A 19,686-nucleotide genomic window follows, 5' to 3' on the forward strand; every position below is an offset into this window, starting at 1 on the left:
AAAAAAAAAAAAAAAAAAAAAAAAGGGGGGGGGAGGGGAATCTTTTCAAGCTATTTGTTCACTTAAGTGTAGGCTTAAATGCATTTCACTTATGGTTTAAGATGGTGGCTGGGTGTCTCTCAACTTTGTTATCAGACTATATTGATGACTTTTGTGGAGACGTTAACTGGTTGTCACTGACTCATTTTGGCAGTCAAGAGTTGAGTTCTGCCTCAGTCTCCTCTGTGCAGAAGAACACTGGTAACCCATAGGTGGCTGGATCTGGAATCCAACAGACATGTTTAAGCAGGCCAGCCTGAACAGCTGAACCTGGAAAGTAAGGTCAGGCTCTTAACTGTGTATATAAACTTTGAGTATTATCTCAGGCTAAGAACAGGTGTGCTTTATTGCATGTGAAGTCTAATCCCAAACAAAATAAATGTGGCTTAAATATAGGCTCTGTCCATACTTCTGGAGGAGGATGGGAACTTAGTAATGGCAATAAGTTTTCTCTCTCCTAGATCTTATGTATTCTTTCTGCAAGCAGGTGAAAACTGTAAAACAAAAGAAGAAAAAACTTCCAGTATTGAAGTGTTATGTGTAATCAAAAGAATATTTGGATGAGGCTTTTTAACTCTAAAACAATGTAGTAGGTGTTATATATAGCTTACAGTATTTTTAGAATTTAATTCAGGATTGTGTTGCTGGTTTTGTATATCATGTGTTACAAACTTGGCAGTGCAGTGCAAACAGGGCATTAAAGCTTTGTATAAAGGTCAAGTGTACTGAGTTTGCTATTTAAACTCTTTTTTTTTTTTTTATACAGGAAATGTTAAGAATAAACATTGTAGCACAAAGTACACAGTATTGTTATATAAATCCAGTGACTCTTCAGAAGAAACTGAGTGATTATGTACTTTATAGGGACAAAAATACACTAGGGAGGAAATGGCTGCAAGCTTTAGTTACTGTTGGTGCAAATGATGCATCCCTACAACTTTTAAAATTTTCAAAGTATACTTATTTTTTCCTGAAATTCTCTCCTGTTTAGAGAAGCATTTAAAATGTAGGTTTGTAACATCAAAATTTGGTAAGGAGTTTGAAGCACAAGTGTTGCTAATGCTGTGCTGAATTCTTTATAACCTTCAAAGGCGAAAGCCTTACCCAGTGTGTTCTAAGTTTCAATTTACTTATGTGTTTACTGTACCTGATTAGCTGCTTGTGCTACAGTGATCATGACTTAGGCTTTTATCCACTAAATTGACTGATCCCAATTACTTTTCATTTTGAAGACTAAGACTCAATTCAGATAATCCAAAACTGAGGAATACCTGGCAATTGGGCTAGGAGGTTAACATAATTCTGTATTTGTAATACTGTATTTCAGTATGACTGTGCTAACTACAAATGATAGTGAAAATAATATTTTTTTTCTAATATTTCACAAAATAGTATTAAAACAGTCAAGGGGGAAAAAAACATGTTGACTTCTCTTCTGGTTGTTTTCTACCATTCTGAATACAGTTCAGAGAACTGTCTTAAACTTGTATGAATCTTCTGAAGTTTTCACTGAACCTTTTACTGTTTGTTCCCCCCCCCCCCACCCTGCCCAACCTCCTCCCCCTGCCCAAGTCTTTTAATGTCCACATAAACTTGGAGAGTGTGGGGACTTTGTTACAATAGCTAGTAAGAATGGTTTAAATACTTCTGATATGCGGCTGGATGTGTAGGAAGCATGTAGAAAGTCACATGAATATACAGGAAGGAACCTCTGGAGGTTATCTAGTCCAGCTTCCAGCTTAAAGCACAAATAACTGCAGCTTGGATATCCTTGTGCAGCTTGACCTGTCAAGCTTTGAAGAGCTCCTGGGATGGGGATTCCACAGTCTGCCTGGAATACTTATGTCCAACATCAAGACACTAAACTGTATTGGTCCTAGATTGACCCCTGAAGAATGCCAATTTGGCTTTGAACTGTTGACTTTTTTTTTGATCCTAATTATAGTCTCTTTACCACCTTGTAGTCCACTTGTCCAATCCATACCTCCCCACTTTGGCTTTCAGGGTGCTACAGGAAGGAGTGCTATTCTTTCTTTTGCTGCTGACATACCAGTTGAAACTTCGTGTTGCCCTTTGCATCCCTCACCAGCTTCAGCCTTGACTTTCCCAATTCCTTCTCTGCATGCTTGGGTAATGCTTTGATATTTGTCCTTGGTAGGCTATCCCTGCCTGCTTCCACCTCTCACGCTCTTTTGTGCTTGAGTTCAGTCAGGTATTCCTCACTGAAAGGTGGCCTCTTGTTATTCTTTCATGTAGTCTTCTACAACGGAATGTAGTGCTCTTGTACTCTGAAGAGGTTGTCCCTGAAATTCTGCTATCTCATGGTCACTACAAACAAGGCTGCTGCTGCTGCTGGCAACCTAGAGCAGGTTGCCCTGTCCAGAAGGCTTTTGAATATCTCCAAGGTTGGAGACTCCGCAACCTCTCTGGGCAACCTGTTCCAGTGCTCTGTCACCCTCACAGTAAGAAGTTTTTCCTTATGTTCAGATAGAGCTTCCTGTGTTTCAGTTTGTGCCTGTTGCCTCTCATCCTATTGCTGGGTACCACTGAAAATAGTCTGACCCCATCCTCTTGACACCCTCCCTTCAGATGTTTAAACGCATTGATAAGATATGTGATAAGATGTATTAGCCACTCCTCACAGTTTTGTATCATCAGCAAACTTGCTGAGGGTGCATTCTGTCCCGTCATCCCATTGATGAATAAGTTGAGATTGGACCCAGTATTGACCCCTGGAGTATGCCACTAGCTACAGGCCTCCAACTAGWCTTTGCACCACTGATCACAACCCTCTGAGCTTGGCCATTCAGCCAATTTTCAATCTGCCTCTCTGTCTGCTCATCTAGACCATACTTCCTCAGCTTGCCTATGAGGAAGTTAGGTTTTCCACACTGTCTCCCATAACTGAAGTCAAGGTAGACATCATCTACTGCTCTCTTCTCCTCTACTCAGCCAGTCATTCCATCGTAGAAGACTGTTGGGTTGGTTAAGCATGACTTCCCCTTTGTGAATCCATGCTGACCACTCCTGCTCATCTTTTTGTCCTTCATGTGCTTGGAAATGGTATCCATCTGCTCCATCACCTTTCCAGGGATGCAGGTGAGGCTGACTGGCCTGTAGTTCCCTGGGTCCTCCCTCTTGCCCTTTTTGAAGTTTGGAGTGACATTCCCTTTCTTCAGCCTTCAAAAAGGGCAAGAGGGAGGACCCAGGGGAAGCTGGCATTTCTCTTCCCTCCCTCCCTGCCCTGCTTTGTATACAACACTAGGTAATTACCTAGTAAGCCTGAGAGGAAGACTTAATTTTTCATATTTCTTAAGCCTTGGGAAAGACTTAAACACTGGCCTCCAAATGTCTAGCCAGCTTCCTCTCTGAGCTGATCAGCAGCTTCCCTTTACTCATCTCCAGCTGTACCTTACAGTGAGATGTAAAAGGAAAAGGGTCAAAATATTAAGTTTAAGTATTTTCTTGTTTGTTTGAGGGGGGAAGGGTTGCTTGTTGTTTACATGTTAAATCTGCTAGAATCTAGACTTCACAACTGCCAGATATATCCCTTTGTTGTGATGGAATTTTACTATCTTTTTGGAATGCATTTGAAAAATTTGGATTGAATTTCAAATCTGGGTAGTCTCTGGGTTCAGTTTTTCTAAAATGAATTTAGAAGTCTTCCTGAATGCAGTTAAAAAGGTTTTTGCAAGTTTTTGAAACTGAAGTATTGTTACTCGTTCCATAACCCAAAAGTGGTGTGTTGTAGCAAGGTAAAGATTCAGGTTTCTGAATCACTGAAAAGGGAAGCAGTAGTATTCATTGGAGTCTGAGGTACATATAGCAAGCCTCCGCCTCTCCCGCCTTTCTTATCTGCTTTGTTTTAAAGAACAGATGTTTTGCACGCTTGTAGCAATGTACTATAATCTTCAGACAAACCAAGCTGCTTTTTTCATTACAGGGATGTATAAATGCTTAATTACCATGCTGTCAGAGTGAGATACGGAGCAGGTACTTCTGTCTTGCAAATGGGAAGGCATGAGGCAAAACGCATTCTGCAGTGATTCACGCACTGTTTCATGGCAAAGCTGAAAGTAGAAAGTAGGTATTCTGCTCCTTTCCAAGGAAGACTAGAGAATGTAGTCGTAAACGTTTTTTTGATATGTTAGCCCCTTAAGCAAACTTTAGCTATGGTAGCAGGCTCCTAGCTAACCAAGAGTGTGTCCAGGTGTGCATATTATGCACATACATAAACACGATTTTGTGTAACCTCCGCCTCTGAATGAAGAGGGCAGAGAATAGAAATTCTAGATTAAAATGCAAGTAGGTGATCTGCAAATTAGTGCAGACAATGGTTATATTTAAACGTCTACTGATGCTGCACAAAGTGGTTGCCCTACTTCTGTTCTATTATATTAAATTATATTCTATATTAAAAGGAAGCTTCTGTGACTCTTAAGACTTTTGTTTCCTTTTGTATCTGAAGCTTAAGTCATATTGGAAATAAATTCTGTTGAGCGCACTTCTTGAGCTTGCTTTAGTTTTAGAAAATTTCARCAAAAGCTTTTTAATTTATTTTTCCATGCTCTCCCTTAAAAGGACAGGTGAATATAAAGGAGGGGGAAGGGAGCAGTGGTACTGATTTAGAAAACTGAGCTGGACAGTAGCATGTTCATTTAGGCTGCTAATGCCACCTCATTTAGTCCTGCTAAGTTTGTTTGCAGTGTACAGTACAGTCCTCTAATCTATCCTATTGCTTTAACGTTAGTTAAGCTAGTTTCTATCAACACACCTCCTTAAACAGTATAATAGTCCTGGGTGTGTGCTAAAGGGCACTTAATCTACCTGCTTGTGTTTTCTTAGTTTACTACGAGTCTTTTGGATTAGCTATTTATTATATTTTTAGCTGCACAGTGCAGGTTTGTCCCAATATTGTAATCACTCACTTCTAAATATTTTTTGTTACTAAAGTCCTAAAAAATGATATCTGGGTAGGGTGATGGGGCAGAACCTGAAAGTCCCTTGAGTCCTGGGTTTGAAGGTACTTCTAAGACCCAGTAGCTAAGGAGGTCCAGGAAGCTGTCCCTTCTGGTGTATTCCTCAGCTCACTGAGCACATACGCGCAACTAGAACCTCTGATCCTAAGGTGGTAAGCAGCACTAAACCATGTTGTACAAACCTAGCTACTTGGGAGGCACTCGTGCACAATCTGTATTTTGTTACTCTAAAGCAGACCAGAGAAGCTAGCAGGGATATGTGTATGAGAAATGCTTTCTGTGAAGTTTAGTTTAATATTGGATAGTTGAAGGTGGTCTCCAGTTTCACTCTCGTGTTCTGTTGCATTTGTGATACAGATAACAAAGCTGTTAAGGTTCCTATTTATAATAATGGTGGTTGTACTAGTGTACAGACTTGTATCACAACTCTAGAAGTCTTTTAGAAAAGTATCAGTTTCCTACTTAGGTTGATATATTGCTCTCTCGCTGACTGCACTTGAAACAAGTTGTGTATTGTTTGCCACTTCAAACTCAAAATRTAGTGTTCAAAGAAATCTTTAGGAAATTACAGCTGACTGTTTTAACCTTGATAATTTATTTCAACACAATTGCCAAGGTGTTGCCGTTTACTAATCATTTGCCAGGAATTTTATTTCAACTTTGTTTAGAGCTGGCTGTTTAAGCACTTTCACGGGTGGTGCACATGTATGCTAGTGGATAAAGTTAAATTACTCAGAATAGTTTCCAGTAACTATCCACCTGTGTCAGACAGCTGATGTGGGACTAACCTCTATTCTGAAGTTTACATAAACTCTTGAAATGTTTTTCTCTTCTACTGCATATTAAAAACGGCTTTAAAATTGTAACTAAAAAAAAAGCTGTAGTACACTACTAGCTGCATTTTAATGGGTAGTATTAGTTTTTTTTCCCCCTGCTTTTCCATTAGATAGCCTTTGCAAGTGGTCTGCTTTGGGTTCTTGAACATAATCCAAAAGACTGTGGGTTTCTGCTTCAAATTAAATAATATATCTCAATTTAAATGATCTCTCCTCTTTCCACACTACTCTTAAGACCAAACATTCTTTTATATCAAAATAACTTAATACTGGARTACTTCATACAGCCTTTGTTTTAAAACTTTGTCTTAAAGCTTCATCAGAGATCAAACTGCACTTACTGAAGCATAACTAAAAGGTTTGCTTATCTAATCTGGTAGCTTCTAATAGCATCATGATTCAGAAATGTCTCTAGAGTTTCTACGGACTTGTTAACTACATGTTTGCTAGGGGAAAACTGGTATGTTGTTTGCGGCATTCTGATTATTTGTGTTATGGAATCTCTAACCTAAGAGGTGTTCTGCAATACTGAAACTCTTCAAAAAGTTTAGAGTTTTCATCAAACTTAGTTGTTTTTGCTCCTGAAAACATATATGCCCAAAAGTTCACTAGAAACTTAGATACTAAAGCAGTTGGAGGAGTGAATGGAAGGGCACATACTTTTACTCTTACTCAAATAATATGACTTCGTCCTTAAAAAATACTTCCCACTCCTGTTCCATTAGTTATTCAAGGTGTAACTTGACTGATTTGGAACACTTCCAGTCCTAACCAAATTGTCCACTACTTTGGAGAATCAGTGCTTCAGGTCAGGGAGCCCATGCTTAATACTTGCTGGAAGTTTATGTGGAAGGAAAAAGGTCAAGAATGGTAGTGAATGAGCTTATCTTTAAATATTTAAACTTCGGAAACTTCTAGGCGACACTGGCTGATGAAATAGAGCTGCATTCTTCTAGGAATGTGAAGAGCTGCTGCTCAGCAGAAATTAAGTGGCAGTAAGGAGAACTGAGTCTGAAAGATGAATATGCTGTAACCAACTGAGATGCAATTTTGCAATCTGGATCAAGTTTCTGATCTTAGCTCTACTTTGGCATAATGTGAATTGGCCCTTTCCTGTGCTGATGGATAACATTCATTTTCATTCATCATGACTGAAAATAAAACTGCTCAGGGTGAACAGTTTTCAAAAAAGCCATGCTTTCAAGCTTCTTTACGCCTTATGTTTTGGACTGTGGATACAGTAATTGTTCCAGTGCATCACTGTGTAGGTATAATACCCTGTATTACAACTTTAATGGGTAATATGTTGAACGTCATATCTGTTGGTCTTGTGTAAGCTACAGTACTGCATTTCCAGAGCAACTGAACTGGCTGCTTAAAAGCATTTGAGTCTAAAAATATATTTTTCAGGCTGACATTTGTCTATATATTTAAAAAAGGTTTTATGTACTGGTTTGTAAGCTTGTTGTCACACTAAGTTCATTAGCACTCAACTTATCGCTTGTGTAAGCCATAAAGGTTATTTGGAACCTAGCTGTGGCTGTGGCTACTGGAGTAGGTGGGTGTGTCTTTGCCATGTGAGCCATTCTGCCAAGAATGAGAAGTTTCATGTCCAGGTCAGCAGAAGGTAAATCGTATTCAGATAAAACTTTAGGCCTGTATGTAACTGCATATTGCTGAAACAGTACCATGGGGACTGAGTTCCCTTTAATGCTGACATTCTCCCCCCCCCCCCCCCCCCCCCCAAGACTGCTGTGAATAGAACAAACATTTCCCAGGGAATGAAAATCCCAAGGTACCTGTCAGCAGCAGGAAATAGTCACTCGGTAAGGTCCCATCCTCCATTTGANCCCCAACCCAAGACTGCTCAGGATTACAGAAATTTGTTGGGTTTTTGTCTGTCTAACTCTTACCAGGTGCTTGGTGCCCAAAGCAGTTTGTTTAAAAACTGAGTGATAAGCCAACCTGCAGTTTGACTGGGATTACCCTTGTTCTCATTCTGTTTATGTAAAATGGTAATAACACTCCTGTGAGTCAAAGCATTGTGTGGATAACCTGTGCAGGCATGGCTAATTGAAGAGAAGCTTCTAATCTGAAGCATGCGAGAGCAAAACATTAGTCTTCAGAAATGTTGGCTTGAGTTTTCCTCCTCTCCTTTCCTGCTGTTCTCATGCTTTTAAGTTTTCCTGAGAGAATTGCTATAAAAGAAGGAAAGAAGGTCCTATTTTGTGTGTGTGTTTGGGGGGGGTGCTTTGTTTTTTTTTTTTTTTTCCTTGGAGGAGGAGGCTAACTAGAAACGTAGGTGAAAGTTAAACTTTCCTTATGTGTGTTGAGCTCAATTGAATGATAAATCAAAACTGACAAAAGAGAATACTTTGTGGTGATTTTGCAGTTTAAATGTGGAATGCTGTTGCAACATGAGTTTCTTGAACTTTGTGTTATCGAGAGTTCAGCACATACTACATGTTTATGTACAGGATAAGAATTTTAGGGCTAAATAACTTCTTGCTCCCCAGGTGAATTTTGAAGAAAGAACATTCTTAGGTCCAAGTCACAAGTTATCTGTTGCCCATTTGAAAAGAAAGGATAATAGGGGAGTGAGATTTTTTCCTTATCGATTATCTTGCAGTACAGTTCTTCTCCATTAGCTGCTGGTACACACAACTGCTGACAGATGCAGAATAGCTAGTTAATTAGTCATTGCCCAGTTAGATTGTTCCATCAGTGTATAATATTTTTGTAAAAACAAAACCCATTTTATGATATCTGCAGCCGTGTATATGTTGTGACGTTCATCTCTTCAGTGTCCAAAGAAGCCAGTGGAAGTTTGTTATAAATGTTTAAATCTCTGCAATTTTGCAATGAAGATGAGCCCTGTAGCACACATAGCTGAGTTACACCACTTCATGTTTCATCCTGAGCTTAGGAAAAGGTTACTTTCTACCCCTGCTTCTTGGACTATCTGCAGGGCTCCTTCCAGAAGGATGAAGGGGAAAAGGTATTTAGAAATTAGACTACCTATTTCTTATCAGAACCTGCTAGATCTGGCTTATGTCAGTGGGTTAAACAGGGAATGATTTAATTTGTCTAAGAYAGGGACATGGTTAGACAAGTAACTACATACTTTCTTTTACAGGCCATCTTCAAAAAGCTAGGCATGCTATCATGAAACATTAAGTGTCAAAAATGGCTAAGCTTCCTTTGTATCTGCCCCTGCTTAAAGTGAGCTGAGCTGAGTAGCTCTACCCCCCACCCCAAATATGACTAGGGAATTGTACAAAGCACTTACTGAAAGTCTTACGGAGAAAATACTTTGTCAGTAAAACTGTCCGGATAAGGATTACTGAATTATAAAGTCTCTGGCAGTTTTCTCTCCTCTGTAAGTGAAAGGCCTGTTTTTTAAGTATGGATTTAACTACTGAGGGGGAGGGAAACTGCAATAATACTATTTTTTGGAAATGGATTTCTGAGTTCTAAGTAGTTGCTAATAATGTTAAATAGATGACTTGCTTATGCATTTGTTTAAACATCTCTTAGCAGTAATTGCAGAAGTGCCTCAGTTCAGAGTACCATATAAACCTTTAACCCACACTGATGTTCTTGGAATTTGTAGTTGTACAAGTCCATAACACTTTAGCGGAGAGCAGATGCTGGAGGGGGAAGGAAAAAAAAAATGCAAAGGTAGCTGTTCTTAAGGAATATATTCCTTCAGTTTTTGTGTAGGACTTGCGCCTTGTTAAATCAAGTCTTCATTGCATTAAAATGCTAGGAATATTTCCCTCTCAAGTTTGTAGAGTTTAGTTCACTTGAAATGAGTGTGCTTAGTTGCAGCTCTGAGATTATTTGTCTCCAGATTAGTGGAATGTGAAATGCAAGGGTCAGTGGAAGCTTTGAGTCAGACTTGAGTCCTAAGAACCTGAGGATAGGAAAGACTAGCTGGTTAATCCAATGTGGGGTTTTTTGTTTGCTTGTTTGTTTGTGGGATGTGTGGTGTGGGGTTTTTTTGTTGTTGTTTTTTTTTTTCTTTTTCTGAAATGGATGTTTGCTGGGCCTCCTCTTTTTCTCTGAGGGATCATTCCATCATTCAGTTCTTTCTATATTAGAAAGGTTCCCTTACCATTTAGCCTCTACCAGATTTATCGTGGCACCACAAAATAAGCTTTCTCTTGATCTATCCCAATCTCCTATAATTTCTAGTACTGTTTTTTTTTTTTAATTCTCACTATGCTGTACCTCTTTTAGCTCTTTCCTAGTCTCTTGTTCCACTCAGGCTATTCATTTTCCTATCAGACTCTTGCAGAGGAGTGCACTTTCCTTAAGTGTTTCTGTACATTCAGTTGTTCTTGCAAACAAGTTGTATAGAGATGTGGTGTCAATTGGTTTACTGAACTCCAAATGCAGGATATATTTTGAAAATTTTAATACACTTCCTTAATTCACTTTATAAAACATTGATAAGCAAAACTTACTAAAACGTGCTGTTTCTTGCAAGTGAAAAGTGCAAGACAAATGCTCCTTTTGTGTTGTGCTATGCCCCCTTTTTCTACTAATCCATGTACAGATTTGTAATTACTAGAATTATTCTATTTGTGGAACCAGTGCTTTCACAGCAGTTGGCTTTCCCAGTGATAACTTTTTAAATCTTTTACAGCTTAATTTGTGAGCCCTGAGAATAGGTAGTGTCTCTAACTGGGTTGGGTTTAAAACTGGCGATATATAGACTATATAGGTGCCAAAAGACCTCAAAATATAAACTTTTGTATTTGGAGAGAGTCGTGGATGCTTTTTGCTGTCTGAACCATCTTGATCTCTTCTGGGAAGACTTATCTTTTGCCATTTTATACGGCTGTGAACGCTGTAAAGAGCTAAGTAGAATTATGGACATGGCACTGTACAGCTCCACTAGATTATGCAGCCAACCGAGGGCCTTGCTAGGAAAGTTTCTTTTCCTCAAGCCTTACCATATTTCCTTGTAAAAAGCTTGAATAAAGGAGACTACAGAGTCTGGTTTATATACTGCAAGGTTTATTGTCTGGCCTACATGATTCAAGAAACAGTGCCTTCCAGGGTCTACTCTGTAGACTGAATTGCCTCATGTGAATGAAATGGAATAGAAGGAAATGAAGTGGTTATGTGTCAAATCCTAAGGAGCAATCCTTCTTAGACTTGCTCATCTGTAATTAGAAAGCCTGGTTGAAGGTACTGAATGCTTCAGTATCCACCTCAATTACTTCTTTGCAGGGATTGTTCATGCTTCGATTGCTTTTTGAAGTGCTCTTTAAAAATACAAACTTAAAACAACAGACTATAGTGATTAACTATAATTGTGGGGTGTGGGGGGTTTTTTTTGTTTGTGTTTTTTGTATACACCTGAAAGTGATGGTATGATTTGATTTGGTGTTAGTTTTTAAGTCTTTCTTGTAATTCAGTAGTAATATGTGGGATAAGTGGAAATAATTAAAGGTTATGCTTTTTCCTATTCAAATGAAGCCTTACAACTTGCATCAAAAGTGATATATTGAGGTAGATATTCATGAATTGAAAGGCATGGACCTTGGCAAAACTGTTCTTTGATGTCAGACTTTACTATTAAAAAAACAATTAAAATGAGAGCTTTGCACTTTCCAATTTTGTTTTATGATATTAGTTTTGCTGGGTACTGTTCTAATGTATATTAAACAACACAGTCATGAAACCTAATGTGCCAATTCCTACCAAGATCATTTGCTCTTTCCTTCATTAGCAAAATACAGGGTTTGAGTTGTTCATAGCATTTTATTCATATATTTTGTTCTAATACTTCTGTGTTTTTGAGATTAGTAAATACTGCTTTTTGAAAATGCTGGCTCATGGCAAGCCAGCACTCAGTGTGGTGACCAAGAAGCTTGCACTGTGCAGCCGCTTGGCTGCTTTGATAGACAGGATGTTCTGCTGGCTCTGGGAAGAAGGTTGTTTGCATGCTGAGGAGTAGTCAGGAAACTCTTCCATTGTTTCAGTTAAGATGTTTAAAGTCCAAGTTGTTTTTTAAAGCACGCTTTTTATTTAGAAGTTGAGAGACAGTGATATTACCAAAGAAATTTCACTGGGATTGCACAATGAGCAAGTTGGATCAGTACTTTGTCCCAGTTGTATTTCTGGCAATACTTTGTGCCAAGCACAAAATTTTCGATCATGCAGAGCATATTTATCTTTGCCTGATCAGGAGAATGCATTTAAACTTTGTAATCTTCAACTTGGAACAAGGCATTCTTAATGTTTTATTGGGGTAATGTATGCCCAAAATCAATAACGGCAGTAATCAATGAGAACTATAAAATGGTATAGGAATTCCAAAGTAAATTTAAGTATCTTTATTCCTCTTCTCATTCATTAGCCATTTGGGTTTCTTCATTTGACAATATGTTGCCTTCAGGAATTGCAGGAAACTTTGCTTTATGGACAACAGTAGCAGACCCAAAGTCAGTGGATAAAATACTGGAATAGGATAGGAGGCAGGAATTAATTATTCTGTACTTTATGTTTCATAGAACAGCCCGCTTTGCTTTTATGACTCAGAGAGCATGCTTGTGTGAAGGAAACTGAGCTCTCTGCAATTCTTATTAGCTTTTGTAATGGGTTTTTATCCAGAGATCCTGACTGGAGAAGAGATTTAAGCAGTGCTAAAGTGGAGAAGGACTATCTAATAATGAGCAAAACTGTCATCTTAAACTTCATTAATGCTTTTGAATTTCAAACATCTGAAGATAACACYCTGATGCAATTTTTCTGTTTAAGAACTGAATTGAAAAATATCTGTGATAACTATATATGCAAAAATCTTCTCAGACGGCTTATTTAGTGTGTCTCAAACTGAGAGCTATTGACAAGGCTTTGAATCAAATGTAAACCAAGAGCTCTAAAACCTACAGAGGAAAATTGAAATGTGGGTGTTTTCTTTGCAGTGTCTGATGTAGAATTTTTTAACTTTGTGCATAACAATGAATGCGAAAAGTGTTATAGTTTGTCACTTGTGCACAATATTGTCTATTGCCCTATTTATATTTGAATAGTGAATCATGAATCCTATTATTTTACTGCATGTTGGAGAGCTGCCTTCATTGCTTTTAGTCTAAAGAGTAGAAGTGTTTCCATTGACTTTTGATTCAGGCTCTCTACCTGGCTGAGGTACTGAAATATGAACCCAGTGTGCTGCCTTCTGGATCTGGTGGAGGGCAATCTGGAGAGCTGCAGTACTTTTTATTAAGTTGTCCTTGTTTGTGTATGTCCTCYCCTCAAGTGAGGAATACTGTGTTATATAGTTAAATCACACTGAAGCCTGGTTAAGTTAAATAACTTTGTTTACATCTTATTCATAACCTGTGAAATAGCCAACACAGTTACAAATGACAGTGCATTAAATAGCATATGTACTTTAAGTTTAGTTTTTCATCTCTCTTCTTTCTGCTGTCTCTTCCTGATAAAGAAGTGAATGAGATTTCTGTTTTATGCATACCTTACCTCATATTTGGGAACCTCCATCCAAATTCTTTCATTACTCAGTTTCTCTCAGAAATCATATGTATAGGCAGAGCTCTTAGGGTGCTCTCAGGGCTCTTGAAGATTGTCAGCATCAATTGTCAGTTTGCTGCAGCCTGGACCTCCTAGAAGCCTTTAAAAGTTGAAGGCAATGTTGCTACTCTTAGATTCATACTTGGATAGATTAGGTGTCATCTTTTGTGTTTGACTAGCCAGCGAACTGGCTTCAAAGGGATAAATCTCTTCCTGCCTTTCCCCCCCCCCCCACCCTTCAGTGATTCACCTTCATCAGCTGTATGAATCAGTACATTTAATAAACACGTGGTATAAACATCTAAATATGATTAAGAGTAGTCAATTACTGCCTCTTGATGGAGACCATATACAACAGTAACTGTTTTGGGGCTATTAATGTTCACTATCAGATAAAAGCTCTTTTTGTTGATAGTATTTACATTTTTTTCATATTAATCAAAGAGACAAAACAAATACACTGCTTCAAAGGAAGGACCCTTCATTACTTTTTTTCAGAAAGTGTTCACTTGATGTTCAAACTTCAGACAAAGGATTTATAGTTGCTACTTGATGTTGGGATCAATTTAAGAATACTAGCTGCTGAATTATGAGATCCATGCTGTTTGTCAAAAGCTGTTGTGTTAAATGGAAGTGATGACTCCTGCCTAGGACAGTCATCTTGAAGAAAAAAAATTGGAGATGTTTGCATTTTACCAAAAGATAACTTAATCTCACTGTAGACTTGGAGTGTTGCAAGTGAAACGGAATGAAATGTCTGCTTTCTTCTCTTCCAGATTATCATTTTACTCTGGCCATTCTTCATTCTCCATGTACTGCATGCTGTTCCTAGCAGTAAGTATGTTCTTTCCATCTGCTTGGCAACAAATGTCTGTTAGTTATCTAGTGCAAAATTGAAATATTGACTACATCAGCAGTTTCTTGGGCCCTTTTGTGCAAGGGACACTACTTTAGTTCAGTTATCTCAGAGTCAAGCACCCTACAAAAGATTGCTCATTAGGAGCTGTAAGGAAAGGGCACTGATACTGGGGTGAGAAGTGGCAGAATTCATGTTCAGTATGCCTAAAAAAACTTGATATGGTGGTTGGCTTCTGTGTCTTGCTTCAGTTGAACCTGGTGACAGTGGGTTTGCAAAATATGCTGCTACTTAAGTTTAGTTATATTGAAAGTATTGCAAGCCACACAAAAATATGTAATAAGATATGTCTGACTTAATGAAATGTGCAAAGCCTATAAAGAAACCAAATTTAAACCCTATCCCAACATGGGTGGGCCTGTAAGAACAAAACAACAGATCAGTTTTAATTTTAAACTGCTCTTAATTGACTCCCATCTTGGACTGGGGAGGGGAATCRGTTTGTAGAAGTAACTACAAGTGAGATCATTTCACCAATAATTAGCATGTATGAGGATTTGAGTAAAACGTATCAGGCTCTAATATAAGCAGTCTGAATTGTTATATGTCATCTAGGGCCAAYTATCTCTGCTCCTAGAATAAGCTTTTTAACACTGGAGGATTGATTTGGTTACACTCCCCCTGCTAATGTGCAATACAGAAAGTATTAAACAATTTTGTTCTGCAGTTTTATTGTTGATGATGTGCTTTTCAGGATTGCATAAATTTTTGAACTTGATGGATTTGGGGGGGGGGTGTTCTTGTTTTTGGTTGTTTTTTTTTTTTTTTTGCCCAGAAAAGCTGAGCTTTTCAAAAAGTTCAGTATTCAGTAAACTGCAGTGATGGACACACATTGTTTATAGCTAAATCTGTTTAGTTCCCCTCTCCTCACTTATCTATCTGTCATCTTTTTTTTACTGTAAATCTGAAGGGTTGGTAATTCCCTCATTTGTCAGCTGTCTTTTAAAAAAAAAAAAAAAAAAAAGACTGGCTTGCTTACTATGACTGACAGTCTCCAAAGTTATATAGGTCCACTTGTTTTCTGTTTCTGGAGTTGTCTCATGGATTGAAATCACTGTTTCCACAGTACTGTGAAGCAGTTACTGTTATGTAGCAACCTAATACTGATTTGCACCATTCTGCCCAATCGTATCTTTCTGATCTGATTTCTCTGTGCATAGGTTTGAGCAATGTAAGAATGTGATACTGCCACCTCTGAGTTATAAAAGCAGAGATAAAAGAAAACATACTAGGTATATGACCGTACTTTGTATAGCCTGGATTAGAGTCACTTGGCAGGGATTTGAATCTCGGTCTCCCAGGACAATGTTTATGGGCCAAGAGGAGGAGTTGGAAAAGCTGTTGGAACTTTTATCTCTGTCACACATATCTGTAACGAGAGATCTGGCCTGCTGCTTTGGCAGCCTGGGGGGGTGGTTGTGGCCAGGAGGATTTCTCAGCCAGGTACAGGCTGAGAGGAAGGAGTTCTCCTCTCTTTGGACCTTGCCTCTGTTAACTAAAATCCTTCCCTCCACCCCCAATTGCTTGCTATAATACTGAGATTACCTTTAGTTTCAGTGTGAATTTGCTAATGGAAGTTGCACTGAACAGCTTGGTCATCAGACCTTGTTTGTGTAGCCTACTAGGATTTTGAAAAAATGCAGTCTTTGGCAAGAAAATCAAGGGATTTCTTTTATTTAAAGATAGTAATTTTTTCATGTGGGTTGAATAATCTTTTCTGTTGCCTGTGGCATGGTTTGGAATCCATGCAAGGAGCTTGTCTGAAGAGTTCCTGAATATTATTTAGCATATTAGGAAAAATTAAGTGCTTATACGGATTTTTACAAACTTGCAGAACTAACATTATAATACAAGTATATGGGGTCATATGTTTAAAAAGTGCATTAGGAAGACTCTAAGGATGCAAAAAATATGCATCTTTGTCAAAATAGATCTCAACACCTGTTTTTTCTTTTAATTATTGAAAATTTTTGTGAAGTTTACCACCAGCCCTACATATAATAAGCATGGATTTTTTTTTTTCCCCTCAAGTTTGTGAAGGGTGATCATGTCAGCAACCTGCAAATTCTAAAATTTCATGCTTGAAAACCACTTGTGTAATAAACTTCTTTTATAAAGCACAATGTAAAAAACGTGGAGTTAAGATATATGCAGATGTTTTACCTATCTGATTTGTGTGTGTGTGTGTGTGTGTGTGTGTGTGTGTGCTTCACCCTTTGCAACCTTCTGTTGGTGGGAGAGGTGGGATGGGGGGGGACTCAAATCCATCCTCTACTTCCTTGTAATGCTAGTAAGTCCAGAGCTAGTGTCAGTTCTAGTTCAGCAATGTAATCAAACTTGCTGTGGCTTTGCATACTGCTACAAAAACTGTCCTTGTGTCTATTCAGGACTGTAGCAATTGCAAGATAACATGATTTAGCTTCAGCTACCTTAAACTGTAAGGATATGAAAGTCTTTGGTTCTTTTAGCACATTTGTTAAACAGTAAGTGGTTTATTGGAGATCAGTTTATCAATTGGGCATGGCAGAAAGGTGTTCGGAGCAGAATTACAGACTAGAGAAAGCATTTGTAAAATTRCAGGCAACTGAGAAGCAAACTAATTCCAGTGTGTGTTCTGCAGATCTGGGTCAGATTCGTCTAGCCAAATGTACTACTTTATGGTGGCTGGTACCACCAGCTGGTGCAAGACACCTTCTGTTGTAACCCTCAGGTTTCTGCTACTGGTGTGCTCAGAAACTAAAGCATGCTGAATGATAGAGTATTTTAAAAGGAGACATCTGAGGAGGTAAACCATGAATTCAGACAGGGTCTGATTTCAGCGAACACTTTTTGGTCTGACATAACTTGACAAAGAGACTAGCCAGACTCCTCACCAGAGGAGAAGGCACGCTCCCTTTCTCCACCCGAGTTTCTTGTCTTATCTCTTGCTGAGCTATGGCCCAATACAAATAGTAAGAGGCCTTGAGGAGATCAGACTTCTACTTTCCACTCTGTCCTCTTCTGTAATAAGTTTATTCAGTCAAACTGCTGGGAGTACATCTGAAGAAGGTTAACAACTCTTGTGCAGGATGTTTTTCTTGTTGTTTAGCACAGCATTACTGCATACCAACCTTTGCACTGAACTTGGTTGTCTTATGGGGGGGGGGAAAAGCATACAGCTACTACAGGAAGGTGAGGAAAATCACTTTCTAACCCTCCCCCTTGCCCACGTGGCAAGGCAGAGTGCTGCCACTGGCTCTAAACCAAACCTGCTGCATTTGATAACCTGTTCTTTAACTGAACTCTCAAGCTGGCTTCATCTGCTGTTTGCACACTTACTCCAGCTGCAGTCTGAGTCATGAGCAGGACAGTCTTTAACATGTGGCATTACTCATAGGCAGTGTTAATCATAACCAGACACTTAGTGCTGGCTTCCTAAGGACGAGAGGAATCTTCTCATATGTTGAGAAAGATGAACTAGTGCATACTGCAGAAAGCACACATTTAAATGTTACTTGCTGAATACATGTACCTTATCAGGTTAAACATTTCAAAAATGAGGGAACATTTTGAGTATTCGAAGGGGGGGAGTGATCTCTGCCACAGACAGCACAAGAACTGCAACCATGAAATGGCAGAATCTTGAAATATGTGGCTTAAATCAAGCCACCTTGCAAAATACTAGGCAAAGTWTTGAAGTACTTCTGCAGCTTCAGTTACTTAAAGCAGAATTGCTGAAATGCAAACAGAGGTTAAAGTACAGTTACACTTTCTTTTGTGCTTAAGCAATGAAATAATCTGAAGCTTGCTTTATATATTATCTGACACAAGCTGGTGATAGCGGAAATGCTTGAATAGGCAGTTTGTCAAGTATGGGTTTTAACTAGGGGGAAGAAAAAGAATGGCTAAAAACAAAACAAAAAAACAGCTTAAAGGCTCAGCTCTTGTAGTTGATACCAAAAGTAATTGATACCAAAAAGGAGATGAAGGGAAGATAAGCAAGTGTGTATATTGAACATATCAGTCAAACAAAATAAAATCTCAGTAAGAAGTGAATGTGTCCTTGTTTTTCCAGTTTTCTGTATCTTTCTCACATATCTATTAGAAAAAAGGGGCCCCAGTGTTGGCAGCTCTTGAACAAACTGGAAACTGCCTCCTATTCTGTAAGTATGACTGACCTTGTGATCACAGAAACTTGAAACATTTTTCAGAAACAGGTATCACTTTATCAGTATACTGAATTGAAGGTCAAGGCTGCTGCGTGTTTCTTATGGAAGTCACCTCTTTGATTCTTGCTACTCTTGGTGCCTTTTGGTTTCAGGAGGAAAATGTACTGAAAACTTGTGAAGATATTCTGAGTGACACRGTTCCTATAGAGCTGGTGGGGAGCCACACATTTGTTGCATTTAGCATGCTAATCGGATGGTAGAAGTAAAATCCCAAAGGTGGGATTTCCAGAATGAACTGGTACTCTTAACTATGCATGTTGAGGCTTAAAGGGAGTGCTCTTGAAACTTGAAGTTTAACCAAAAGTTGTATTTGTTTTTAAATAAGCAGACTAAAGCAGCCTGGAGTGTCTTATTCAAGGACCACACTGGGCACACCAGCATCCCTGATAATGCAGCATCTCAGAATTTTGCTTTTTAAAAGCTGTTGCCTAACTTGCATACACTTTACTGTCTATCAGTTAGACTTGACTGAAGTGAAGTGATTACATAACTATATAGCCCTATAGCTATAAAGAGATGCATCACTGGAAAGGTACATTCTTCTCTCTGGCTTGTTCCCCGTATCTGAAGAATATGTGGCAGAGATACTGATATTAATACTAAGCAATTTTGTCACTGGCATAAGATTATGTCAAATTTCATATAGAATGAACCACGACAGTGGAGGCTTCATTACCCTGGAAGCAGGGCTTTTGACTGGGTATTCTTTTCTCATTTTCTTGCTTCAGGAACCTATTTAAAAAAAAAAAAGTAAATTAAGCATATACAGGGGATCCTGCTTATGGATCACTGGCAAATTAAGAGCAGAAGTGTTGGCTGAAAAACACAGCAATCTGAACACTGCAGAAGGAGGGACAGGAGCTGAAAGGTTTAAGATAGAATTTGAAAATACAAATTGTACATGTAGGAAGAGCTAAAGAAACGTGAAAGAAGAATATCGATGCGATGAGGAAGGCTAAGGCCTGTTTGGAATTAAATCTGGCTAGGGATGTCAAGGACAGCAAGAAGGGCTTCTTCAAATACATCAGTAGCAAGAGGAAGACTAGGGAAAACGTGGGCCCTTTGCTGAATGGGGTGGGTGCCCTGGTGACGAAGGATGCAGAGAAGGCAGAGTTACTGAATGCTGCCTTTGCTTCAGTCTTTGCTGCTCAGGCCAGCCC

General features: G+C 38.7%; 1 protein-coding gene across 1 annotated transcript in view; it reads left to right on the forward strand.

Annotated features, from left to right (window-relative positions):
• Positions 1 to 19,686, forward strand: part of PLPP1 (phospholipid phosphatase 1) — a gene marked incomplete at its 5' end in the record, with an annotated part of 43,135 nt that overhangs the window by 10,186 nt on the left and 13,263 nt on the right. Inside the window, one exon of the mRNA XM_026062704.1 lies at positions 14,179 to 14,236. Coding sequence (XP_025918489.1) covers positions 14,179 to 14,236 — 58 coding nt within the window. The remainder of the gene's footprint in view (positions 1 to 14,178; positions 14,237 to 19,686) is intronic.

Source organism: Apteryx rowi, unplaced genomic scaffold, assembly GCF_003343035.1.
Source record: "Apteryx rowi isolate R43461 unplaced genomic scaffold, aptRow1 scaffold_192, whole genome shotgun sequence".
NCBI classification, from domain to species: domain Eukaryota; kingdom Metazoa; phylum Chordata; class Aves; order Apterygiformes; family Apterygidae; genus Apteryx; species Apteryx rowi.